Source organism: Strix uralensis, chromosome 4 (genome assembly GCF_047716275.1).
Source record: "Strix uralensis isolate ZFMK-TIS-50842 chromosome 4, bStrUra1, whole genome shotgun sequence".
Taxonomy (NCBI): domain Eukaryota; kingdom Metazoa; phylum Chordata; class Aves; order Strigiformes; family Strigidae; genus Strix; species Strix uralensis.
In genome coordinates this window covers 92,343,670-92,370,249 of record NC_133975.1, presented here as the reverse complement: position 1 = coordinate 92,370,249, position 26,580 = coordinate 92,343,670, and the positions used below count along the sequence as shown (strand labels likewise).

At 42.9% G+C, this 26,580-nt stretch overlaps 1 protein-coding gene across 2 annotated transcripts in view; it reads right to left on the bottom strand.

Moving 5' to 3' along the window:
• Positions 1–26,558, bottom strand: part of CAPN3 (calpain 3) — a 33,195-nt gene extending 6,637 nt beyond the window's left edge. The window contains exons 1-17 of one of the 2 annotated variants that reach the window (XM_074867872.1): positions 23,669–26,558; positions 16,709–16,778; positions 14,742–14,860; positions 13,969–14,102; positions 12,722–12,890; positions 11,937–12,077; positions 9,396–9,479; positions 8,911–8,996; positions 8,092–8,169; positions 7,471–7,631; positions 6,769–6,938; positions 6,110–6,121; positions 4,728–4,936; positions 3,989–4,025; positions 2,935–2,952; positions 1,685–1,786; positions 197–274 (exon numbers count right to left, since the gene is read on the bottom strand). In XM_074867872.1, coding sequence (XP_074723973.1) covers positions 197–274; positions 1,685–1,786; positions 2,935–2,952; positions 3,989–4,025; positions 4,728–4,936; positions 6,110–6,121; positions 6,769–6,938; positions 7,471–7,631; positions 8,092–8,169; positions 8,911–8,996; positions 9,396–9,479; positions 11,937–12,077; positions 12,722–12,890; positions 13,969–14,102; positions 14,742–14,860; positions 16,709–16,778; positions 23,669–23,962 — 1,962 coding nt within the window. In that variant the 5' untranslated portion in view covers positions 23,963–26,558. Of the gene's footprint in view, positions 1–196; positions 275–1,684; positions 1,787–2,934; positions 2,953–3,988; positions 4,026–4,727; positions 4,937–6,109; positions 6,122–6,768; positions 6,939–7,470; positions 7,632–8,091; positions 8,170–8,910; positions 8,997–9,395; positions 9,480–11,936; positions 12,078–12,721; positions 12,891–13,968; positions 14,103–14,741; positions 14,861–16,708; positions 16,779–23,668 lie in introns of those variants that run through there. The other variant, XM_074867871.1, reaches the window with a different exon arrangement.
• Between the last annotated feature and the right edge of the window lie 22 nt (positions 26,559–26,580).

Below are 26,580 nucleotides of genomic sequence, written 5' to 3'. Positions count from 1 at the left end.
CATATGAGGATAGCTGTATACTTAATTGGATTTAGATTTGGTTTTGCTTAGCTTCAGATCTCAAAGGAAATGTGTCAGAAGGAAATTTAAAGGAAATTTTGAAGTTTAGTGTTGTGAATCCGTGAAGCAATTGATTTAGGTGCTGTTGTGGGTAGGCTGCTTTGATGGCAGAGACAGGGATCAGCTGCATACTCACATCCCCTGCAATCTGTCGGAAAATATTCCTGAACTGTTTTTCCTCTTCACTCCCCTCACGAGCTTTTGCTGAAGGACGCTGAAAAGAGACAAGCAAAGAAGAGATACACCCTTAGCCCAGCGGGGAAGGAAAAGGGCCTGGATGGCTCACACGCCCTTGCACAAGGGAGCCTCTTAGTGAATCTGGAGGTCTTTTGAGGAACAGGTCGTCCTGTTCCTTTCCCCTTTTTTTGGTTAAATGTGTTCCTTGGCAAAACTGTTGAGTATTTAAGTTCATCCTCTTGCTTTCCTTTCTCTTGGAAGGAGCCTAAATGATTACTTTCACTGGCAAATGTTTATCTCCTAATTTTTGGTTTCAAAACATTGCAAAGGAGAAGTTTAGAGCACAAGAGGCATATCTGATCCATAGCTACCCTGTAGGCTGTGCATTGACTGGAGGGACGCGCGCCTGAGAGCTCTTTGTTATGTGGGGGTGCCCCTTGCTGGAGACAAGTGGCACATGAGACAGAGGAAAATGATAAAAGTGAAGCTTTTTCACACACATGCAAAGAGCAAGCCTGAACTGAGGCTGATACTGAAAAAGGAAACTGTATTTTGCCAAGAAAGGTTGGACCAGATGATCCTCGAGGTCCCTTCCAACCTGTATTCTGTGATTCTATGATTTTACATCATTGTCCCACCCCCCACCCCCCGCCATTAAATTACAAGAATTAGTGTAACAAAGAAAATTGATTTTATTTGCTTAGTTTTTGGGACTTTTTTTTGTCTAAATCCACTGTGCCACCTGCATGCTCTGACAGTCATGCAGCAGAACAGCACGCTCCCAGTCAGCAGACACTCAAGCTGTGCCTCCAGATGCCATGAGCCTGGGTGCAGGATCTGGCTGTTGCATCCCACATCCCCCACCCACCTGCAGGCAGAAGCTCTGAATTTGCTACCCTGTTTTCCGCCTCTCCAGTAGTGAGAGAAAAGAGGAGGGGTGCAGGAGCTCCTGGGTTTACCCACCCTTTTCTCCTTTGACGGATGGGGACTGGTGTCCCTACACCTCCCTAGATGTGTAATTTGTAATGGGGAGAGGCTGTGATCATTGCCAGGAGCTCCTGAAGCCCCTCGGGTGCAATTTATGTGTGTGCCCAGTGTAAAGCAGGTACCACTTCAGGAGGCTGAGCAAGAGTGGATTGAACTGTGCTGCTGATGGGGAAGGGATCTCTCACAGCTGGGATCGTTGTATACCAGAGCAACCAGGAGATGTTTTCAAGCAACTAAATCCTCTAGCACATGTGTTAAATAACTGAAGGGATAGTCTCTGTTTGCTCATGCTCATTAGATCCACATAAACCAGATGCAAGTTATGCTAAGATTTGATGAAAAGCTGTTAAGTATCTTAGTTAAGTGCCTTAGCTGTTAACTATCTTTGCCCCATTGCTGTGCTCTCCCCAGCCACTCTTTCATGCTAGCCAGACCAAGCTCTATTTTCCCCTGCAGAAACCTTTTTCTCATCTGCGTGGGTTTTTTCACCATCTTTGTCAGCATCTTCATCTGCTGTCAGCTCCTTATTGCTGTTTGCTCTGTCAGAAACGAAGATGATAGGCTGGAAGAAGAAGAAGGAAGAGACCAAAAGAGAAATGGAAATTACACAAGAAAGAGTGGAAGGGAAAATATTTGGCGACAACCATTCTGTGGTAAAGCACAGGCAGCAACAGCCCCTGAGACTGTGACGAGAGCAGCCAGGGCTGGGAACGAAAGAAAAGAAAGAAAACATAGGTGGAGGAATTTCTGAAGTTACTGCTCGCCTCATGCTAAAAAAGCTGCAGAAGTCTCTGCCAAACAATACAAAAAAAAAAAAAAATTCTGGCGTCTAGCTTTGCTTTTCAGAAAGCCAGTAACAGTTTAAATGTTTCGTGTTGAGTTCTTTGGGGGGTTGTTTTGTTTATTTTTTGTTTGGGTTTTTTTGTTTATTTAGCAAAATAAGCCTCCCAGATTCTCTTGTCCCTCTCTATGAAGGACAGTAGCACTGAAAACAAACAGAATCTGAATCCTACACAGAAAAGGAGTATATGTGTAGGAGCTTTTTAGTTTTGCAAAGCATATGTTCTGTCTCTGTATTAATTCTTGAAGCATTCAGCTGTAAGCAGCCATGTGCAGTTGTTCTGTTTTAGTGCATTTAAAACAAGGAAAGCTGCTACAAGATGCGAACGTGTTAGCCTGCAGTATTAGTTGCAATCAGCCTGTCTTGAGATTAAAATGTCTATTTACGTTTTCAAGGTCCTAAATGTGTTCTGTAGAATCGAAAGGAGAATTGTGGACTTTGGTGAGCAGAAACTTCAGGAAAGAGGAGTAGCTGCATTAGGCAATAGAAAGCAAGTGTGAGGGCATGTGTCTGGAGAAGGGGTGTTTTGCACTAGAAAGGGGTGTCAGAGTGCCTGCGGAGAGGCAGGCAGGAAAGGCAGTTTGAGCAACCCAGAGGATCAAGCTTATAAAGCTGAAAAGTTTCTGTTACCCTTTTGCCCACCCCCTTGAGTGAGAGCGGTATGTGATGCTAATGCTATTTCATTAGAATTTAGTGTAGGAAGACAAAATCTTTGCTTCCTGCAGATGGCCTCTTATCCAGTGCCCTTCATTAACTAGATTAGTTTCCAGATGCAGAGAAATCATGATACCAAAGAACTCTGCTCCTCCTGTATGCATTGCACATGCTCTTTGCCTTGCTGGCACTCAGCACATTGCACAGTTACCCACCTTGCCCTTTTTCTTCTTCTGTACAGAAAGAGACAAAATTAAAAAAAAAAAAAAAAAGGTGGTTTTAAACAGAATTATAGATTTTACCCAGATTATGCAGAGCTGATGAAAAAAGTAAAACTTCACCTCTTACCCTTTCTCACATTTATTTTTCTCTTTCCATTTCCATACAATTTTTCCCCATTTCCTATACTCATAGTTTTCAAATCTCCAAAAATGAGGGAAAATGCACCCACCAAGAACTAGCATACTGAAGGACAGCAATTGCAGAAACCATAGCAAAACAGTGTCCTGTCTCATCTGGGGCTTTGTCTGCTGCAATAAAATCTCTATTGTATCTTTAGCTCTGACTATTCCTTTTCTTTTTCCCACCTGTCAGTGCGGTGGAGACTGTACTTCTGTGCCCACAAATCAATGTTATCTGGTGGCAATCAAATTCCACCAGATCTGGACAGATACTTTGTTATCATGACAGCAAACAAAAGGGGAGCACTTCTGAGCAAGGTTTGGTGGAACTCAATTATGTGCAAGAGCATTTACTCTGATTTTTTTCGAAATTGTTAGCTCTACTATATTCCCACAAAGATGTGTAAAACCTCAGGGTGAAGAGTTAGAGCTTGTCACAGATGCTAGTTTGAATCAGAGTATCATTAGGATCCCTTTCCAGAAAGCAAGTACTTCAAAATAAGGTACTTCTTCCTTTATTAGAAGAGATGCCAGTTTCACAAGCAAAATATCTTGGAGAACAGACCTAGGCCTCTTCTGGTAAATGAATAATCTCCACTGATGGAGGCAAAGGCAATGCTTAGCATGCAGCTTCTTTATGCCAGTAGCAGATTTCAAATCTGGCAGAAGACTTTGGTCTGGCTAACTCAGAAAATAGTGTATAGAAAGCAAGCGTTAATAGAAGTACCTTGATGAGAAAAAAATGTATTTCTGCTAAAGGAGCTGTCACATGGCTGCAAATGGTTTCCTGCTGTAGGTTTCCCTAGATGTGATGCTCCCCCTCTCCCTACTCCTATTCATGTACAAAGAGGCCCAAGACAGTACTTACTGATGGACGGTCTGCCTCAATCATGTTTTCAGCCTCCCTAGAAGAAAGCAAAAAGTAAATAAATCAGGAAAGAGACTGTTCCCAACCTTGCTTGTTTCTGTAGCTGGTTTATAAGCTGCCACTTGAACTTTCCAAACAGCCAGTGGTGTGGGCTTGCTTCCAAGCATTACAGCTGGTGGCTGTAGTTGTAGTTTTTTCCCAGTTTATGCTGAGCATCCCAAGTACCACTTCCAGGAGGACTGCTGCCTGGTTTACTCCTCTAAAGAGTCTTGATAACACCGAACTTTGACAGCTGGGAGTAAAACAGAAGCTGTTTGGCCTAACAGAGTGACACTGGCTGCAATTTGCTGAGCTCTAAGAAACTAGTTGAAGAGCAGGGTGGAAAAGAAATAACTACCTACTTCTGTGTTTAATTCATGACTGAAATTAGATCTATCTGGCCAAAACTTCAGCCAGTGGCATATAGCAATAAAACTCAAACAGGTTGATTTTCATTATTAAAAATGGCTAATGATATGTTTACAAAGGATATTCTGCAAGCAGTGAGCTTCTCCAAAGACAATTCAAAGCAGACCCTTGTTAGACTACAAGGGAAGCTCAGGGAAATGAGTTTGCAGCTTGGAGTTTCTAGGGAGGTCAAGAAAATTAAAAGCAGGGTGTAGCAAACTGGGAGCATGACTATAGCAGATTAGCGAGCTCACCTCCACCTTTATGGCTGATAAGTGGATCTGTAACTTACTCTGAAAGGTTTCTTTTCTCTGAGAAGACCCTCAGGATGAATTCTCCCTCCTGGTGGGGTTCATATGTTGACGGGATGACGACATACTCGCTGGGAGGTAACCGGAAGCGCTCAGAGATTTCTCTCATGTTTATATAGGTCTTACTTCTAGCTTTGGAGGCATTGTAGAGGAAAAAATCCTTCTGCAAGTGGTGCTTAGTACCATGCATCTGCAGAACAAATGAGTCAATTTGTCTTCAGGGAAGTCTTAGCCGTTCCCCAGGTGGCTTGTCATGCGGGCAGTACATGGTTGGGACAGAAAACACAAATGAAGCGGCAGCTTAGCGAGCAGGGAGCTGATGAGGGATGCTAGCTGGTAACAGATAGGGAGTCTGTCACCTTTAAGTCGCTACTTAAGGGTCTAGCTGGCTTCTGAGGTTTGCTCCAGGGCCCACCTGCAGACTGTTGGCTGACTTCTGCTGTGTAGGCACTTTTATCTGACTGACGTGTTGGATGTTAAGTTATGTATAACCAAAGTTCAGCTACTTTCCTTGGAGGGTGGCATGGCAAGGAACGGTGTATGCAAACTCCTACATGCAGTGTGGTGAGGTGAAGGTGCTTTCAGTGGAAACATGTCCTTGCCTGGGGAAAACATGAATTCTGTATCTGTTAAAGAAACGCGTTAATCAAACGCTGCATCAGTTCAAATATGAACACTAAGTCAAGAATTGTGGGCTAAGAAGCCTTGAAGGCAGTTTTCTGCAGAAATAACCACCTGTAAAATAGTCAGCAAAGACAACATTCAGGCTGTCATCTTCATGTTTTCCAGGTAACACAGCCTTCAGGTGAGCTTGTTTGCAAAACTTGTGATGCCAATGATTCAGCTACTGGCAGGCTCAGAAAAACTTAACTTGTGTACTTTGAATATGTTTTCTTCAATGGCTGAAAATACCATTGATTTTTCCAGACAAATTCTAAGACTATAGAGAAAACTCTGTTCCTGCAGGATATAGGCCATTGGCATTATTTGCAGGAGGAAATGGAAGTGGTTTAGGGTGGTTCTGCATGGAGTGCAAAGGCAAAGTGCTGGCTGGTGCTGCTTCCTGCAGCCCCGGCTCACTGGCTGACCGTGCAAGCCATGGCTGGGTCTCATACAGAATAGAAAAGAAGGATTGAGGAAAAGGTACAAGTGAAAATGGGGTGTGGGTGAGAAGGAATTAAAAATTACTTGGGAAATGTTACTAATAAACACTCAAAACAGAAAGGTTAGCAGTTTCACTTCTGTTACATCCCTGAAAACAAACTTGACTGGACAGTTTCCTGCTGACTTACAGACAGGCACAACAGTAACACTAGCTGTGAGTATACACCAAGATGTCAATCTGCCTCCGTTCTGCTCATACCTCTTTGGGCACCTTAGGGAGAAACAGAGAGAAGAATCAGTCAGAGCTGCTAGGTGAGTCTACTTGTTTATAGATCATACATAAGGGCATTCACATAGATTTCTGGGGGCACAGCCAGTAATTAAAATGCCCCAAGTTAGAGAAATATTCTAAGCAATTTCTCTCTTCCTTTCTAGATTTCTTGGGATCTACATGAGATCCACTAAGATCTGAACTAAATATGTTTGTGCAAGGGACTGTGTAAATTGACTTCATGAAGTCAATAGCAGGGGCAGAGGTTAATCACTACGCATGGGTCCTGGATGTCTGTTTCTTTCCTTTACATCATTCTGACAATTAAATATTTAGTTTCAGCAAGGATGAAAGGGAGATTGAAGAATATATGTGGAAGAATATGTTAAAATCTGGCATTAAGACACGATACAAGCCTAAAAAGTGTATTACTTATAGATGGGGTAAAACCTGAGGTTACTATGGTCTGAATTGTTGCAAAGCAACAGTTGAATTTCCTTCTTCTGTTCCAGATTTCCCCTGAGTTCCTTGCGAAGTAAAAATTGCAATTCATGTAATCAGGCTGAATTATTCAGTGACTCTCTTGGTAAATGGATACTGTCAGGATTTGTGACCATGGTGCAAAGGACAAAGTCTAGAGCTGGTACCTCATAGATGGCAAAGCCAATGGTGTACAGGTTGGCTCCTAGCTTGCGTTCTTTCCTCCTATTTTTCTGCATCAGTGCGACGAGGAAGCTGCAGACAACCTCTTCATCCTCAGGATCATCATCTTCCTCCAGGAGCTTCAAGCGATACTGGGGATTGGTCCAAAATGTATCTGTGAAATCCAACCAACAACCCAAAGCAAACATGTAAAGCTTCAGTTTTCTAATGATACTCATGATCAAAGAGAACTTTTAAGTTCCCTGGCCGTGGCTCCCAAGGGAAAGGTTAAAATTGGCTAATATGTATATATCATTTTTAATGTATTATGGTTTTACATAGTTCTAAGAAAACTGCACAACAAAGGATAATGAAGAACTGTCACCTGACAAACTTCCAAAGCACCTAAAACTATCAGAAAGTGGATTTCCCAAGTGAAATCTGTTAGAGTGAAATATATCTCTTCTATATTGGGGCAGTGTTTGAGCAATGACTTTTCCTTGCCAGGCCTACCTTTTGGGCTTACAAGGTGCTGTCACAATCATAGTGACAGAAGATTTCCAGCTATAAAATCGCCTGCCTTGTCCACTGAGGAAGCAAGGCTTTTTCTGTGGCCAAGCATGGATCAGGCTGTGGTATAACTTTGCTTGTGGGATCTAATACAGGCCCCATCAAAGAGGCCGTATGTCTCAAGACCCATTGCTCACCTGGATAATTGCGGCAACCTCCAGCTGAGCAGCCTCTCACCCAGCGCCCTTCATTGACGGACACAGTCCAGGTTTGGAGTTTATCAGCTTCCAGAGTATCAGGTGTGAGGTTACAGATCTCGAGTTTTGTGAAGTGCCTCATGAAATCTTCAAATGATATCCTGGAGGAATTGAGGGGAAACTGAACCCAAATGGATGTACATGGTGGGCGGTTGTCTGAAAGATTCTGGTGAGATGGAGGAGGGTGACCAACTATACTGCCACTATTAGTGCAAGTTTGGAGTGGGAGCGCCATGATTTCCTAATGCATTTGGCCTGCTGGTTGGTCAATTAACACAGTAGGTATAGCTCCAAAGTGGGGGAAACTGGGCTGAGAGGATGGTACATAGGAAGGGTGATGGAAAGCTTGTGGAAGTGTAGCATAATTAGGACTGTGCTGGTGGCACTCAATAAACACTGGTGGGAGAAGGAGGGGATCACAGAGCAGGGTTTATTGGGAATATGAAGGGAAACAGGGATTACTGCAATGACTTTAGCAGATTTAAGTAGTACAGTGTGATTAATTTTTGCTATGGTTGCATATCTCCTAGAGAAGCACAGGTTTTTGACTGATATTCTCACCAGAACTCCCCATCCTCCACGATCTTGTGCTGCAGGCGGATTTTCTCTGTTTCATTAATGCAGTTCCACTCCTCTGACCTTCAAAGGAGCAAACAAGATAGATTACGATTTGCAATACAGTTTTCATTAAAATTTCTACTCTTTACTGTAGGCCTCATACAGTGGAAAGTCAAGAGTCATCTTGCTACATCTATATAATTTTTCCTTTGTGAGCCTTGCAACCATTTATTCTCAATGTTACCTTCCTCTCCGCATGCCCAAATAAAAAAGCATTTATCCTACCTCTCTCTGCCTTCCCTTCAGACTTCCTCCTAGCAGCTGTCAAAATCTGCTGAACTCTGTTTATTTTATTTAGCTTGAAGAAAAAAAGTGTTTGCAGACTCTCACTGCTGGAGTAGCTATTGAAATTCCTTTTAGTAAAGCCTAATGAGAAGCTTTATCCAGACTTGCTCATGTAATGACATCTTGCTTCATCCAGTTCTTTCGTGGCTTAAAAGATTTTTCTACTGTCACACTTTGTTTTGAAAATGGATGTTGCTGAACTTGCTAGACAGTAAAATCTAATTGACTGTGCTATTGGGCTGGGCTCTCTTCATTTCCATTGATTAAAGCCCCTCTTGCCATCTTTTTTAGGTATTCTTTTCTTTTTACAGCTTCAGCTAAGCACTCAACTGTGATCAACTTCAAAGTCCATGTGTCAAAATTACAGCAAAGACAATTCAGACATGTCATCATTAAATGTTTGGTTCATGCACAAGCTGCATGAAGGCAAATAAAGCTGCAATTGTTTCAAATCACGTGAAGCTCCGTTTTACTCACTTGTCACTCCAAGGTCCGTTCCATTCCACCTGCCCCCAAGGGTTTCTCAGCCTTACCAGACGTATTTTTTCCCCTTTAAATGTTGTCTAATTGAAAAAGAATGCAACAAGAATAGACTGGGAGTAGATTCAAAAGGAATCATTCTGCCTGTCAAATAGCTGATACCAGCTCCTCCAGTGATGGTGCTTTCCTGGGCCATGCCCAGCCTGACCCTCTTGGGGTGAGTGCAGGAAGGCTGTAAGACCAGGAGGTGGTCAGCTGTGGCCACCTTTGCCCAAGCAGTTGAATATCCGTTTCCCCAGAAAGCCAAAACTTGGACAGGTTTGTTTCTCCACAAGGCTTTCCTTCATTTAAATATAAATTTTGTTTCCTTAGCTCGTAATTTGTTTTACTTTTCCCCCCCTCATATCTCTGTTTGGCATGCATTGTGCTAGGCCAGTGCAGACCACAGCTCCCCACAGCTGGAGGAACAGGACTGTACATACCTCTTCCACGGCTGTGACGGAGTAGGCATGACCTTTGACAAGCCCGCAAGACATCCGGGTTTCATACTGCATTGGCACTATGGTCTGTTAGACACACAATAAAAACTTATAAGAGTCATGCAAAGCCCAGCTGTCTGCTCTAAGGCAGGTATTGCCACCCAGGGCTTTTGGAGGGAGGATGACACTGTTCAGGTGTCAGGGTTTCTTGTTTTGTTCTCTTCTTTGTGTTTGCCAAGGTGACCAAGCTTAGTGTCTGCAGAATTAATGTTGTTGGTTAGAAAGGAGTGAAGCATGAACTAAAAAAGGGAAAAGTTAATAATATAATTTGGAAAAGACATTTTGTGATTTACTTTTTCCCTTTGTTACCGCTTTTTGTACTCGCAACATGCTACCGTATAGGATGCTTAATCAAAATAATTAATTTTCTATTAGTAGGACTGTTCAGCCCTTTCTGGGATAGTATGTTCTTGTATGGCTCAATAAGGTTATTACATATTAACTGGAAACATCAGAGCAGATCAGCACCTAAACGAATATTTTCATCTTTACACGTGGCTGTTATCTTACCACAATGACATTAAAACACCTGATTTAATACACTCTTCCTATTAACTTACACAACTCTTAAAAAAAATAATTTCCTGTGGAAATGTACGTTTTATTCCATAATTGTTAAAATCCTCATGACTGAAATTTTTTCCAACTGACATTCAGGAAGGGCATAACTTTCTTCAGCAATGTGTTGCTCAGGTGTAAATACATTTGCTGTCTTGGTAAGCAACTGTTAGTGCATCTTGCAGATTTTTATTTGCAAATCTCAGACTGCTGTTTGTCTGGGAGATTAAGAATTGAGAGCAAGAGGGCAGGTGCACACAGTCTACTGTACTTGCAGGAGAGATGACCGAGAATAGTGGGAAGGGAAGGCTCTACTACGTGCAATGTGGACCATGTGCGAAACTTCCCCTCCTCCATTATGTCTGTCACTGAGAGGTGACCACAAGGCCCTGCCAGTAACTCTGCCATCCCTTCCTGATGCATCTGAGGGCATGAAAAAGGCAGGGCTAGAAACAGAGAATTAGTAAGGTCACACAGATACATTCTCAGCTTGCACAGGGAGGATCTCATCCAAATATTTCCTGGCTGTCGCAATTATTTTCCATTATTTCCCCTCTGCTTCTGTTTCTCTTTTTTCTTGCTCCTGTTTTCATACTTTTTATGCCTATAACCTCATATCTATTTCCTTTTTTAATTTATTTCTGTTCATGTTGTTGCCATCATTACGTACCAGAACCCCATTTTCTCTTTTCTGTTTAAGAATATTAACTTCTGCTGGTGCCCTAGGGCAATTTTCTGAAGTGCTTCTGAAGCCTGCACTACCTGCCTCTTTTCATGAAGAGTCATGTTTTTTTTTTTTTCTGGTGATGGCTCAGAAATGTGTAATAACTGGCAGCAACTATAGAAAGAGTTTTGCAACCTTCCTTCAGCAGACAGTCACTGGGGAGGAAATTCCCCCCAAAACATGGGTAATTTGGACAGCCATGCTTGCAAAATAAGACAGTCATACTAGGCTTTCTTGAAGAATTACACAATTTCAGTCTTTTAGGAAGACTAAATATGGGTGTCAAAAAAGGAAAAATCATCTATTTCTGCTGCAAATGCAGAAGACAGTTTGCACAACCAAAATTTTTAGATGATGTAATTGTGAAGGTTTTTTTGTTGTTTTTTTGTTTGTGGGGTTTTTTTTCCTCTGTAAATCGAGAGATGCAATTTCATTGTCATGGAAATGCAGGTCCCTAAAGGGCAAGGTATGACAGCTGCCTGACAGAGAGAAGGAGAAGGCAACGAGTCCCTCTGCAGATTTGAAAGCTTTTAAATTAACCAATATGGGATTTTTCTTAAATAGTTGTAACATCCCTCCCTTTATTTTGCTAGACACTTAGGTATGCTGGAGTTACTTTGTATTTCATCACATATGTAAAACTCAACATGTTTTTCCTTTTCCTTGTTAGGCATTTTAAATGAAGAATTTAATGGCAGTAATCTAAAAGAAATATCCTGAGAGCAGACTCCCCTCCATTTGTGGGCAGAGCTCTATAGCACTCTGTCTCAAAATAAGTTCACCGAGCACTTTTGTGCCTGCAGTGAGAGCTGTGCAGAGCTTGCTTTTTTTTTTTTTTTTCATTTCACATCCCCCACACAGTCAGGGATCTTGTTCTATTCTAGTATTTTAATTTTCTTGTTCTCTTCATCCTTTGCAAGCGAGGGACTTGATAAAATCCACTAATCATTCCTGTTCTGAAAATTATAAGCCTGTGCCACAAGCCAACAACCGTTTGCCTCAGCATCAGCAAAGCCCTCTAGTGTTTGAAAGTGCTGAAGTCTTTTAATACATATGTCAAATAGCAAACATAAGAACATGTCTTTAATGTTGGGATAGTTCAATGAAGCCAAATAAGGATTTAAAAGCATAGGTGATATGTTTCTCTAACTGTCTGTAAATAAAAGCCCTGTGAAGTCAACCGCTTCTGGAGACATACGAACCCAGGCTGGCCTCTCATCTGTCCCCTGGTAGTCTACAGTGGAGTGAGTCATCTGTGCGTTTTCTAGATTCTTCACCATCCGAGCGATCAGTTCCCCAATGTCACTTCGAGGAGCTGATCCATAGGAAAAGCCTAGGTTATCCTGGTACAGAGAATGGAAGAAAAGTGTCATGCACAAAGATGAGGCAGGGAGAGAGAAGAGAAATGATACAGGAAAGGTGAGTGGTAAAAGATAGCCTAGATAACTTCTCTTCTCCCTCATTATCTCCATGCTTATCTACAGTGGTTGATAACACTGGTTGTTCTCCTGCCTCTACTGAAATTTATACTCCATAATGGTTATTGAAACTAGTTTTTTTACTTTTACATTTACTACAATAAATGAAGAAAATCTAAGGCTATGCTGGCAGCCAAAGGGTTAATTTCCTAAGTGTTTGAAGGCTTAACATCTTTGACGTGAAGACCTGTGTCTTCACAGAGTTGCAGCACCCCCATACTCATCTCATTTTACTGGGTGAGGGCCCTGAGGGTGGGAGGTGCTGCTTTTACCGATTGCACCCCTTCTCTCCACCTCCATGTTCTGCTTCTGTTTGTTTCCCTTTTGGCACTTGCTATTTGCTAATGGGTGCTGTCTAGAGGAGATCACTCCAGCTCCTAGAAATGGATGTTTGCTATGTGGACTAAATCAAGCAGTTCCAAAAGGTGACATATGTTTGGTTACAGATGGAGAGATCCCTCTCCTCTGTCATTTCTTATGGCTCATCTGCAAAGTTCATATGGACTCACATCAATGGAGCTGGCCATGAGGGATCCTCTGTCAATGGCATGTTTCATGATTTTATATATATCTTTAGGGGCATCTTTTATCTCATAGAACTCTGTGACTCCTCCGGTGAAGTCCTCCATGGCTTCAGTGGTGTTGCCTCCTTTCAAAGCTTCATATGACCCATGGAGTCTTGAAAAGAGAAAAGAAAGAGATTTCCATTTACACAGCTAAAGATAACTACCTAAATATTTACATCTATCTTGTGTGTGTATCGTAGAATGGTTTGGACCTTAAAGACCATCTCGTTCCAACTGCCTGCCATGGGCAGGGACACCTTCTACTAGACCAGGTTGTTCAAAGCCCCGTCCAACCTGACCTTGAACACTGCCAGGGAGGGGGCAGCCACAGCTGCTCTGGGCAACCTGTGCCAGTGTCTCACCACCCTCACAGTAAAGAATTTCTTCCTTATATCTAGTCTAAATCTGCCCTCTTTCCATTTAAAACTGTTACCTCTCATCCTATCACTACACTGATCAAGAGTCCCTCCCCACCTTTCCTGTAGCCCCCTTTAAGTACTGGAAGGCTGCTGTAAGGTCTCCCTGGAGCCTTCTCTTCTCCAGCTGAACACCCACAACTCTCTCAGCCTGTCCTTACAGGGGAGGTGCTCCAGCCCCCCGATCATCTTCATGGCCTCCTCTGGAGCTGCTTGAGCAGGTCCATGTCCTTCTTATGTTGGTGCCCCCAGAGCTGGACACAGCACTGCAGGGGGGGTTTCACAGGAGTGGAGCAGAGGGAGAGAATCCCCTCCCTTGACCTGCTGGCTACGCTTCTCTTGATGAAGCCCAAGATATGGTTGGCTTTCTGGGCTGCAAGCACACGTTGCTGGATCGTAGTCAGTTTTAAAGTATAAGTAAAGTATAATAAAGTATATTAAAGTGTAAATATAGATATGTAAACACATATACTAAGGAATTCCACAAACCATTTGTTTGATAACCCACAAGTTAAATGTGCCACCTGCACACATAAAAAAAAAAAAAAGGTGTGTTGAGAATCAAATGTAGACCTCTAAATGAGTAGTAAAACACCCTATAAAATATGGTTTACCCCACCCCCAATTCTGAGGCATGCGAATCTATGGGAAAAGGCTCTGGTATGTTCAGAGTCTCTCTACGTGCTCATTTTAAGTCCTGTACACAGTGATTTAACCACCTCCCCAGCCAAAGCCTTGGCGGGGAGCCCGGCACCATCTGGCAGGTTGTTTTACTTTGCGTAGGCCTTTTCCAGGAGGGCACTCCAGAACTCATTGCGCTGGGAGGACTTGGTAAAGACCAGCTGGTTGTTGTACGTGGGTAAGCAGTCATCGATGATGACATCCACCCAGTCTCCATAGCGCCAGAACTGAATAAAGACAAACAGAAAAAAAACCTGGGTTGACTTGGTGCATGGAGGGGGAGCCTGGTTGAAAAGCCAGGCTGAGAGAGGACAAATGTGGAAACTAACTGCTTCATAATGTGGCAAAAAGCGATGGCCGTTGGGAGGGAGGCAGCCATGCTGAATTTCTTCAGGCAACGTGTGTGGGACAGTGAGAGGTCCCTTAGGAGACCCAAGGGAAACGTGGAAAGCAGTCAGTCTTTTCTGAATAAGCGGTTCTTCAATAACTTGTTTTTGACAGACCAGCTGCTTGTGGGCCTAAAAATAGAAGCTCTTGCCAACTGCCCACGTGTCTGTGCTGGCTGTAGCACTGCATCTGAGCAGTGAGGCAGGACCAGGCACCTGCTGCCATCCCTTTCGTGCAGGACACAGTGATCTGCAAATGCTTCCTTGGTGGGTTAATGGTCCCTAGCTGCCTGTATAGGCTGGCCCTTCTGTGACTGCCCTGTTGGAAGAGTTTGGGGTGAGGCAATTCAATCCCTCTTTCTTCCCTGTTGTCACTCACACTTCCAAAGGGTGAAGTGAGAGGGAAGAGTGTGCTGAGAGCCAAGTTCTCTCTTGGGTAAATACAGTTACATCTGCTTCCTACTAGATAAAGGGACTCACCTGGAAGTGAAAGATGCCAGCATAATTTTGTATAAAGGACTGGTCATGAGGTATGACTCTACAGAGTAGCTTTTTATTCAGTGTCAGGCAGGCAATGGCAGCCAGGAACCAGCAGTCACCTGCAAATGAGGAGAAGCAGCAGAGAAAATGAAGGGACAGAGCAACTAGAATCAAAGGGAAAACCTGAGATACCGCAAAGTGGCATGTTAATTCTCAGTAGAGCATGCCACTGTCTTTCAGGAGAGGGCTCTTCTCCATGTGTTCTGCAGTACTTTAGCACTTGATTTATTTGTGCTCTAGAAATGTTCAATGGCATCATTCATGGCTAGGTACATGCCTGTTAAATAGATGATATTCCCTGTAATTTAGAAAAAAAACTAAAATCTGATGAGCACTGTTACCTATGTTAAGATTTCCCTGTCCCATGCAAATGCCTATCTGACTTCCCACATTAGTTTTCCTTCCAAGCTTAGGACAGAGACTAGCTGAGAGATAACTCTGTGGCAGGTGGAGCTCTGTATAGATGAGGTTCAGTCCCTCATTTTCGTTTTCTGCTCTCAGGATAACCCACTGTTCCAATCATCATTCTGTTGGGCCTCTTTCCTGATTCATTTCTCTGACACGTTTTCCGCCTTTTGAATCTGTGTCTGCACTGTTGTAAACACCGTCTCCTTTAGCACTTTTCAGTTCCTCCTTCAGACTCTTGCACAAGTTTGCTGCCTCTGTGGGAACTCTGGGAAGGTGACTTTCTCTTATAGTACTTCTTTGTTCAGCAAAGGATGCCTCAACCCTTAATTAAAACCTCATAGCTGCTACTGTAAGAGAGGTTATCGGGTAAGCTTGCCTGAACAGTGTGAATTAGTGAGGTGAGAGAATTATACAAGGTAGTGAAAACTAAACCTGGTTGCAGGGAGTTGTAAAAGAAATTTATGAAACTGGTGTATATATTTTGGAAAGCCAACTCTATACATATAGCAGTACATTCTAAGTTACTTATTTCCCCATAGGAAGGATGTGGGGTCCACTGTGACCAGTAGTTTTCTAAACTATCCAATGGTTGGCAGTGGTCAGAAAGATAAATAATGCTATGAGTAGCTGGGGAAGGAACAGAAATCAAAAGAGAGAACACACTGTGTACACAAATTCATCTGTGTCCACACCTTGACAGCTGTGAAGTTCTGGTCATCTCAAAAAGAAAGGCAGTTTTAAATAAATGTTAAAAAAAAAAAAAAAGAGTACTGGGAAGGTGATGAGGACAGTTATAAGCACAGAACATAGAACATCCCTTAAACAAAAAGATTAACACACATGAGGATGTATTATCATAGGAAAAAGATCACAGGAGAAGTTATAAACCCATGAAAAACACGGAGAGCTGAGTGGGGAATGACTACAAAGCAGTGCGGGTGAGTGCCGCATGGACGACTGTTGCAGAGGCATCGCTTGTACCTAAGTAGCGGCTCTATATATCAAAGTATCTTTGAGCATCTGAGCTTAAGGTCTTCAATATAGGGGTTGTCCTTGAGTACAAGGCACACTTAACTGCAGGCCTTCAGAAGCTCCTGTCTGGAAATAACAGGACTAAATACCTGAAAAAATACAACAGTAGCTGATTAGGTTTTTCTCTCAGTCAGATAAATCCTCCTCTTTATCTCTTATTCTTGTCTTAACTAGTTTTGTCCCTCCTCAAAGCCTGAAACACAGGCCAAATGGTGGTTTGTAACACACTCATGATATTAGTTCATAAAAAGCAAAACACCCTTCAAAGCATCATTCGCTTAAAGTTCTTCCCTAGATTACTACTCGGCAGGTATCAACAATTTACTATAGAGAGAAGGAATCAGCAGATGTGTAGTGGTATACTGAGAGGATTTCAAATATCACCTTGAAAGCAAAAGAAAATTAAGTGAGAGCTAAACTATGATGCAGACTTCAAAAAGTGCAGAGTTGGAGTAAGAATTTCATACCTAATTCTCCTTGGCAGATATCTGTTCTGTTGGCTCCCCCGATAATAAACCGTGGATTCTCACATATTTCCTACAAAATATAAACAGATGGATGAGCAGGAGAAGCATGCATTATGATGTCTGTTTGCCACAGAAATAACGGCCGGTTTAGGACAATGTTTTCCTGTAGGATAGTTTGTGGATATCAAAATCTCTTGCAGAGTTTTCAGCTGCAGAGTTTTGCTATGAAAATGTTCTGGAATCTGGATGTTCCAGTCTTCAAACAGAGTTTGCTCCATGTATCTACAGGGTTTAATAGCCAGCCTGGGGGCTCCCTCTGTACGGGGTGCAAACACATTAAAATAAGAAGAATAGGGAAAATATTTTTCTACACAATCATGAAAAAAACCAAAACACTGGAGGAGACAGGAGAGCAGGTAGGTGGAAGGAGCATCATTTTAAATTCTTTAAAAATGACTGCAGGTTTAAGGTCTCCAATTTACAGTATCTAATATGCTGGGGCATTAATAGGATTGAAGAATGCATTTCATCAGGAATGAACTTCAGTAATACTCCTCCTTAAAATATGTTTAATTCTCAGGAATAATCTGTTGCTGGTTAAGAGATTTTATTCTTTTCCTCATGTTGCAGTATTTAATCGCCAATGCTGCATTCAGAAACGTATACAGATATCATCTGTCTCTGAGGACAGGAAGGTCTTCTTTTGTCCTGCACTTAGGACAATGTATTGGATTTGTCAGTATTTATATTAGTACAGAATGGGCACAAGATACTGTACAGGCATAAATAATTAAGGGACTCTGTAAGGAAGGAAGGACCATGTAGGAACTACCAGAGAATGAGGTGGGACTGTTGCGGGGCTACAGCAAATCTTTTCTGTGTGGGGCAAAGACCGGCGGGGTATAGGAAAACCAAGGGAAGGAGGCACAACCTGTGCTACAGAGAAAAGAAGTCCCTGCTTATCCCATCTCTCATATTTATTAGTATGGGGAAGAAAAAGAAGATGCTTAACTTTTGGACCCATCTCTTGTGAGGGTAAGGAAAGAAAAATATTGCAACCTGAGGACCGCTTCCATGCACAGCTGCAACTGGGGAAGAAGACAAAGTATAGTCCAAGAACCCAATCTGCTGGAAGAGGCAGGGCTGGAGTGGGAAGGAGAAAGAACAACTGACAATTGCTTGTGTGGCAGTGCAGGCAGCTGGTGCTACCTCTGTGGTCTAAAGCTTTTTTCCCATGGTCATCAGAGTAGCCCTGGATTTTCCCAGACTCATGTTTCAGGTCTAGTAGTTTCACTTGGCTTGAACCCGCTTTTTTGCTCCTTCACAGTAATCAGCAGAGTTGCTTTGATGTAAATATTTGGATTAGTCATATAGCCAGATAGAGAGGCCAGCTTCCGGCTGCCCCCCCCAGCCACCTTATTCTCCTCGAGGGAGGGAATGGAGCAGTTGTCCTGTTATTTTGGGCCTTGGTCAGCTGTCCTAGAGTCCAGTTCTGTCAAGGCAGCTGTTTGAGATGCCTTCATGCTTTTCTCCACCCACTTGCTTTGTTGAAAATATTCATCCTCACATTGCTGTGGTGCTCTCCTGAAAACCAGCTGTGAAATGCCAGGTTTCTGAATTGCATTTTTTCAACCTCTATTACTGTATTTTAGCTTGATCCTGCTCCTTTTGAAGTAACAAGCTCTGAAATCCAGCATGCTGTGTTTTAGATGAAGGTAGTTAGATGCTGCCTAAGTGTTTCCAGACACTAAATGTACAGCAATGATTGTTCCTTAGAGCAATTTATTGCGTCTTGGGCTCGTTTGCTTTGGAGGATGGTTGGTAAAGGAATGCAAAGGAGGGAATTGTACAATTGTCCTATTGGACTGATTTAGCTATGACAGAAATGCTTTTCTTGCATTTCTTTATGGTGGCCAGATGCGTTTAGTATACTGTGGATATGCTTTTAATATTGTATTACTCTAGTTCATCTCCAGCTGTGCTAGTTGTGCTGAGTACAGCCAAAGTTACAGGAAAAGATTTCAAGGTCTTCCAAGGCTGATGAAAAGTACTCAGTCAGCAGAGCAAGACAACCTGGTGTTCAAGGTGGCAGGTCTGTCCTTCCAGTCTTCCTGGCTCAGCAAGGGATTGCTCTTCATCTCTTAGGTCAAGTTATCACTGAGAATCCCAATAGGCTGCACTTCATTGATGCAATGATTCATCTAGAAAGAGTCTCCTCTGATCTGAGTGCCTCAGACTGCCTTGGTACTATGCAAAGCACCTTTGTGTTCACTGGGTTGATTCAGTTCACACTAATTTCTTTACAAAGAGTCAAAGTTACAGCAAGGGAGGCAGAGAATCCTGAGAAAAACCCATTAGTAATGCATGCTGCTTTCTGGGCAGTGGGTACTTATGAGTCAATTGGGAGGGAGCACTGGCAAATGCAAAGGTAGCATGCAACTAAAAAAGGCATTTGACCTTTGTTATATTTTCATTAGCTTTTCTTCTGTGTCAGGAGAAATCCTCCAGTAAACTTATACTGTTGCAGCAAAAGGCATTCATTCCTTTAAAAATAAACTATGGTATTCTAAGTAAATTCCCTAAACTGCTCCTATCAAGTAGAGGAAGCATCTTCTCTGGCCTGCCTAAGACAATTTGTAACCTCATGCTTCTCCTTTGGCCTCTCACGGTCTAGACCGTGCTATTAAATGGCTATGCTTCAGACTTCAAGGCAGAGCTTGATGTTGTCAGACACCAAGCTGGTTTTAGAGGTTCAGAGTTGGATTACCCTCATCTGAAAGTCCTGCCTTGGTGGCACTAAATGCCCTCTTTGCTTTGTGGTACTGCCCGCAGAGGCACATGTTTTGTAATTACTAAATTCAAACAGCTTCACACCTGTGCAGCAGATGATCTGAGTGATTAATTTTCATTCTAAACAAAATCCACTAGTCTGCTGACTTGATTTTATTTGTATTCATTTATGAAAAGAAAGCTCATCCTGCTGCTTTTCTTGGCTATGGAGAGGATTATCATAGGGAAGCCATTGAAACTGGCAGTTGATGCTGTGACATCCTGGCTGTGAGCAAGGAGAATGACAATGGTACATTTGAAAGCACAGTGTCACGGCAGAGCCTTCCTATTAATGTCCTAGTGTCATTAGATCCAAACAGGACTGCAGCAGGACCTCTCAATACTCTGCATTATGTTATAATACAGGCTTTTTCTCAGCTCTCAAAGATTGGTGACCTCATCCCTGCTCTCAGGTGAGAGAAGCTCTGGCAGGCACTATAGGTGGGGGAGGCTGAGGCTGTTAAGAAAGCTTAGCAGAGCCCCTCACTGAGCTGGATATAATCTAGTGCAGGTGAGAACGGCTCTTTGGGCTTCTCTTACCTTCTGTGTGTGAGCAAATGATTTAATATTACGCATTAACTGAGGGGGATTTTATCTCCTCTCTACGTACCTAAACCACGCTCATGCATACTCTGAACAGAGACACTGGATGGATCCTGCAGTCTTTACTCAGGGAAACTTTCAGGGCTGTCACTTGGCTTTTTCCCAAATTGAGTATTAGGAGGTCTGCTCTGTGCAGAGCATGGCATGGCATGGCAGTCACTAGCTGGGTAGAATTACAGGGGCCTTCTCTCTGCCCCCATGACAAGGCTCACAGTTGCCCTGTGTGGCAGCCATCCTTCTGTTGGTAAGGCACAAGACCAGTCCTCGTGCCCTCGCAGCAGCAGAGGCCAGTCGTTTTGGGAGGTGGCAGAGGACTTGACCTCTGGGTAGCACCGACTGCAAGAGAAGAGCCTGTAGGACCAGACTCATGAGAGAAAGGAGTAGCTCTGGGGATGCGATGCTGGACGCCTCTCTCCATTTCAGTAACTAATTGCAGGAGCCCCAAGAAAAAGATCGAGTCACAGCACGGCCATTGCCAGGAGAAGCAGAGAGTGCCCAGGTCCTGGCAGCCAGAGCTGCCCAACGCTGGGCTCAGTGGGCGGCTCAGTGGGCACCTCAGCTCAGAGGTCGTGGGAGTGCCATCCATGTGACTGGCTTGCCATGGGATCCTGGGTGCAAAAGCAGCCTCATAGGCTTTCCATACACCAGCACAGCGTGCTGAGAGCTGCAGTGAAGCAGCACTGTTCAGCTGAGGAACGGCATCATCCTTGGTGCTTGGTTATTGCATTGGTAACTGGCAAATGTGTGCCTAATAGATTAACTTTGTGATTCCTCAAATAATGCTCGGAGCTTCTGGAAAAACTTGCACTCAACAGTCCCATGTGGATTCATGTCATCACAAATAATGCTCATTTAAGGCCAGCACTAATCTTTCATGTATATTATATTCTCATACATTAATCTCGTGTAGCAGGGTGGGGAGCTTGGGAACAAATTGATTAGGTGGCATGACTAAGGTGACTCAGGAAGCCAGAGGCAGTCAGGAACAGGTTGCCTATTTCCCAGCTCTCTGTTTTAAATGAGATCTTAGAGCATTGATCACTTGTTTATTTGCTATTTCCAGGGGTATGTGGCATGTACAATATGCTATAGAAATCAGGGAAGGGATCTAGAGTGAAGCCAGTGTTAGGGTATTCTCTCAGGACTTCTGAACTGTCTGGTATTTTGTTTTCTTTTAGAATACGTTATCAAGTCTGATTCAAGTTTGACCTGAATTTCAAAGTGATTAAAAATTACCACTTTATAAGACTATAGTTTATAAGATAGTTGCTTTCTTTGCCAAAAAACATGCCATTGCAGTTTAAGAATAGAAGTTGTCCATATCTTTACAGACTATTAAAAACCATGGCCTGTGCAGCTGAATCTTTACATTTGCTGCTTCAATGATTGCTTTGATCTCTTAGCAAAATACTCTTTAGCCCAGTATTACTACTTCATATTCATTTTGATGATGTTCTGTTAACGTGTCTGCTGTGGCTATCCGTGTATCTAATATTATCAGACAAGTCTTCCTACCAGCGCTAAATAACCTACAGCTTCAAAACCCAGTGAAGCAAAGTCCTGCATCAATCTGAGATCAGCACCAATAGATACAGGTCTTTTGCATCAGCACCCAAGAGAAGTCTGACTTTGCAGTTGTGGTGTGGATGACGAGGTAGGGGACACATCATAAAAGAAGAAAAGGTTATATGTGAGTCTCCCCTCTTTGGGGACCTGCTGGGTACAGCAGTGACCTGAATTACAGGGTTTGTTTTAAAACAAGCACATTTGCAAGAGTAGGCACAGGCATCTCTACAAATCAGGCCCGGTGTGTCCCTGTCAGGACAGCCATCTCTGCTGGGGTCAGGAACGACTGGATCCATGATCCCACAGCACGCCAGTACTCAGCCGGCGCAGACTGCAGCTCTCTGCATCTCCTGCCTCTGCTCTGTCTGCAGCTGACACCACAGATACATCAGGTGAGTGAATGCTTGTGTCAGAAGAACACAGATAGCTTTGATTTTGGTGTTTAGGTTGTATTTTGAGTCTTACACATCCCCAGTTTGTTGTTGCTACATGAATAATAAGTATGGAGCTTCCAAACTTATTTGTTACTGAGTGGCTTAAAGAAGTATCTTTGGGTAGAGACCCTGAAGTCTGAACTCTGCCAAAAACAAGGGCTTGATCTGTGCATGTTCAGGTATATTAGACAAGTTTGAGGTTACATTGTGCTTTTTTTAATGTTTTGATGCTTTCTTATATGCACACTTGCAGTCTGTCTGCCCCGGGGTGCGGGCACTCATCCACTGTACTGCTATCTCACTTTCCTCTCTGTAGAAATAGGGGAAATCCCATCCCTTTAAGATGACTGACTTGTGGATGCATTTAACTCATCCATGTGCATTTCCAGGCACTGATGCAGCCGTGGTGATGATGAAGGAATGACAGAGCACGTATGCACAGGGCACAGCAGATGGGGGACTCATGTTGCTCCCTCCACATTGCTCACATTGTTGTGACAGCAGCACATGGCCTTCCCCTGTGCCTGTAACAGCCACCCATGAGAGCTCCTGGTCTCACTATTTAGTTACCTTCCTGTGGTTAGGAACCACTGACTTTGACACTGAAGCACAGATTTGGGTGTTGGGGAAGTATGGAAAATCTAGAAGAGGTGGCCAAAAACTGCCAGAGAGAGGGAGATGAGGAAGCTCCTCAGAACCACGTCCTCGCTGCCAGACGGGGGACGGCGGGGGCCAGGGCAGTGTCCTGGGGGCTGCCTCGCTGGAGGGGAGCAGCTGCCCAGCAGGAATGACAGGGGAAGAGGATAACTCCTCCTGCGGCAGGACAGGGAATCAGTTGGGAATGGAGGAATTAGTCCTCTGCCTGTGAGAGAGACTCAGAAAGAAGGGGAAAGAAGAGGAAGGCTGGCTGGGGAATGCCCACAAGGTAGGAAAAATAAATGGGATTAGTAGGCAGGAGTGAGTCCTCACAGTGATTACAACACCCACATTCATGGTGAGTGGATAATATGTTAAACAACCTTTGTAAGTCTGCTAAGCAATGTTGGGAACAAACAACTGAATAAAAGCATGGTTCAGACCATAACCTGTCCTTTTATTTTCACGGATTAGGAAAACAGCAGACTACTAAAGTAAAGCTGTAAGTGAAATAAGGTAGTGTTTAAAAAATAAGCCTCAGCAAACCCAGTAACTTGTTGCAGAATGAAAAGAATTTTTCCTTGGTAGTTTCAGACAAGAAAATCCCTAGCAAATCAAGCAAGAAGAAAACTAAATTCCATATTTCTTTTTCTACATATTTCATTCCATCTCTGTTTGTTTAATTTTGGTTTATTGTATTTTAGTCATTATATACTCACTCTCTGAGCTTCCACAGCTCTCACTAGTTCTCTTCCAGGAGAGCTCTAAGGAAATACATTTCCAGCTTATTCCCTCCACCTCCCCTGACACACACTTTCTGCAAAAATGTAAGCTCAGGGTGAATACTTCAATTTACAGAAAGTAAAAGGCACTCAGCAAACATGTTACTTACACGTGGTCTTTTCCATTCGAACTTGATGGGGATTTTCTGGCTATAGAAGAGGGAGGACTCATTTGGTGGGAAATCAGGATCTTCATAGAGAATGTTTTTCTCCAGGCACTTCTTGTGAAGCTCTTCATAGGTCTTCTCCTTTACTCTGATAATGGGCTGGTTGCGACTTATAATGGCAGAATAAATCCCCCCTGTGCCCCCACCTGCACCTTCGGTTGTAGTGCTAATAGTAGTGCTGGGAACTGACCCAGCAGCTGTCTGCTGAGCCACAGCTGCATTTATGGCGGACGGCATGGGAATCAAGCTTAAAGCAAATGTCGAAAGAAAGCAAAATCTTGCAAAGTGGCAGGAAATTTGAGAAAAGAGGAAGTTGCTGTGTAAACCGCGTTTTCTATCCGTTGAGTCTCCTAGTCAAATTTGCAAGCAACAAAATTCCATGTGGTTGAACACGTTGTGCATCCTCTCAAAGGGCAGTATTTTGTCATAAGAAATAGGAATTTATTCCTTGAGGTGGAACAAGATGATCTGTTGGCTAACTCCCGTGCCCGAGTTGTAGTATCTACAGCATGTGCGTGTGCCTGCCCTGTGCGTATAAGCATCCAGAAGTGACAAGCTTTAACCCATGAAATCTAAAAATAACTACAGGCAAAGAGTGAGAGAGAGGGAAAGTGAGAGGGAGGGGTTAGTGAGATGGTGTCAGTCTTCTGCGCAGCTTGAGCGAAGGCCAGGCGTGCTCCTGGGACAGGCTCTGTGCACAGGCTGGCTCCTGGTGCAAGCAGCTCATCTCTTCCTTAAGTAGAGAGAACAGTGAAACTGGAAGCTAAACTCCTGCTGCTTTGGGAATGTACTTATGTAGTGCTGCCAGCCAATAAACTAGTCCTGACGCTCCTGAAGGAACTGTTGTGCTCAACTTGTTGTTTCTACCCTTTGCTGCAGAAAAGATAGAGATTTTTTACTAGTAGAGAGGATTATCTGAAGACACAAGACACACTCCTAATGGTAAAAAAGGTAATAATTTGATGCTACTGAGGTCAGGTCGATACCTGCCAGCTGCATTTGGCTCCTCTAGAGAGCAGCTCGCCAGCACAAAGATTCAGCTGGTGATAGCTACCTCCCATGTAAAAGGCTCCTTTTCATATAGGGATAAAAGAGTTTATAAGGGGCCCAGTGTGGAAACTGGGATTTTCTCTCCGTGTTAGGATGTACCAGTTTTAGAGCAGACATCTGACTTTGCACATTTATTTTGTCACACAACAGTGGGATAAGGGACAAATTCAGAGTCTCTGTGAAATAAAATCTAAACACATGTGGCTCTTCTCTATAACCCAGTTCTTTAAAAGGTGACATTGTTTTGTGTCAAGAAAAGCCCCCTAACACCTTGATTTTTCTATGATTGGGAAATCTTAAATTACACAATGACATCAGTGTTATTTTTGCCTAATGACACTAGCCTCTGGACTCTGGCTCATATACACATTGCTGACCTTCTGCCCTAGCACTATGGCGTTCTCCAAAGCACTGATTCTTTTTTCTTTCTCAGCCATTTGTTTGGTTTACACATTTCAAATGAACGGTACAATGGACAATCTCTACAGGTCATTAAAAAAATTCCACTGAGAACTTTTAAAGAAGGTAATATAGTTGGCAAGCTTGACTAACCTCTAGGAGTGTTAATCCTCAGTCTTCTAATGGTGGCCTAAATCCTTTTCTTTTTATCATGAACACAAGCCTTCTTGCACCAACAAGGCAATCGGAAAGGACAGATTCAAGTGTTCGTGGAAATAGGAATGCAATTGCTTCAGGGTGGGTTGTCTGGATGCAGAATTGATGACTTCCTCATTACATTTAGATGCAAGGATTGCAGGTCTCATATCTGACATTACTTTGCAGGACAGCTTGGCAGAGCCATCTGTCACTCTTTCCACGATATTTCAAGAGCAACGCAAGTAGTGAGATGCAAGGGCCTCTCACTGCACAGCTTCAGCAAAAGTGCTCATATTGGACCCTGTGCATACATTCTTTCTTTCATATTCTCTCTTCTTGCCCAGTACAAAAATTCATCTATTGCATCTCGTACACAGAGTTCTGTTTCGGGAAGAATGTCAGTAGTACAGGTGTGATATTTACCAAACTCCTTGTGGGCTGCTGGGGAGGACCAAGTGAAGCATCAGCTGTGTTTTCTTATTTCTTGGGATGGTCAGCAAGTGTCAGGGTATGACCTACTGCTACAGCTAACAGTTCAGCTAGTGCCTGCATAGGGAATGGCAGCTGGGCATGTACTTCTCATAACGCCATGTTGCTATTCAGGGATGTTCAGGAGTATTTTGTGGTTATACCTGTTCAAAAAACAGTTTCTCCTTTTCTTATTTTTCTACTGGACAGATGGTTTTGCTATGTAGGTCTTTTTTGTGAGAAACAGCAGTTGCTAGTAAAAGACAAATGGTGTCTTTAAAGAAATACAATTTACCATAGAGAAGAATAGACATGCTGTCTGCTACAAACAGCAAAATAAACCCTTATTTAGGAATTAAACCACTTTTTGTGATGGAATTTCTTGCAAGCAGAAGTACCCCAACAGCTGACCTGTTCAGACAGAGCAAACGTGAACTACATGGATAATAATCTATTTAATTTTTATGAAGTTTTATCTCCAGTTGTTTTCACTTATTGAATTCAATTACCTTTTTTGTAAAGATATACTATAAATTTATTTCTTCTTTTATGGCATAAATATTTGGGAAAGTATGTGAGTTGCTACAAATATCAATGTAAATTATATTCTTTGAAATTTCTTTCCTCAGACATAGACACAACTGCTAAATTTTTCAGCAACTAATTCCTATCGAAATCCACAGAAGTTAGGCACTTCTTACCACTGAAAATTTGACCCATGAGTACTTACTATAGTGCAG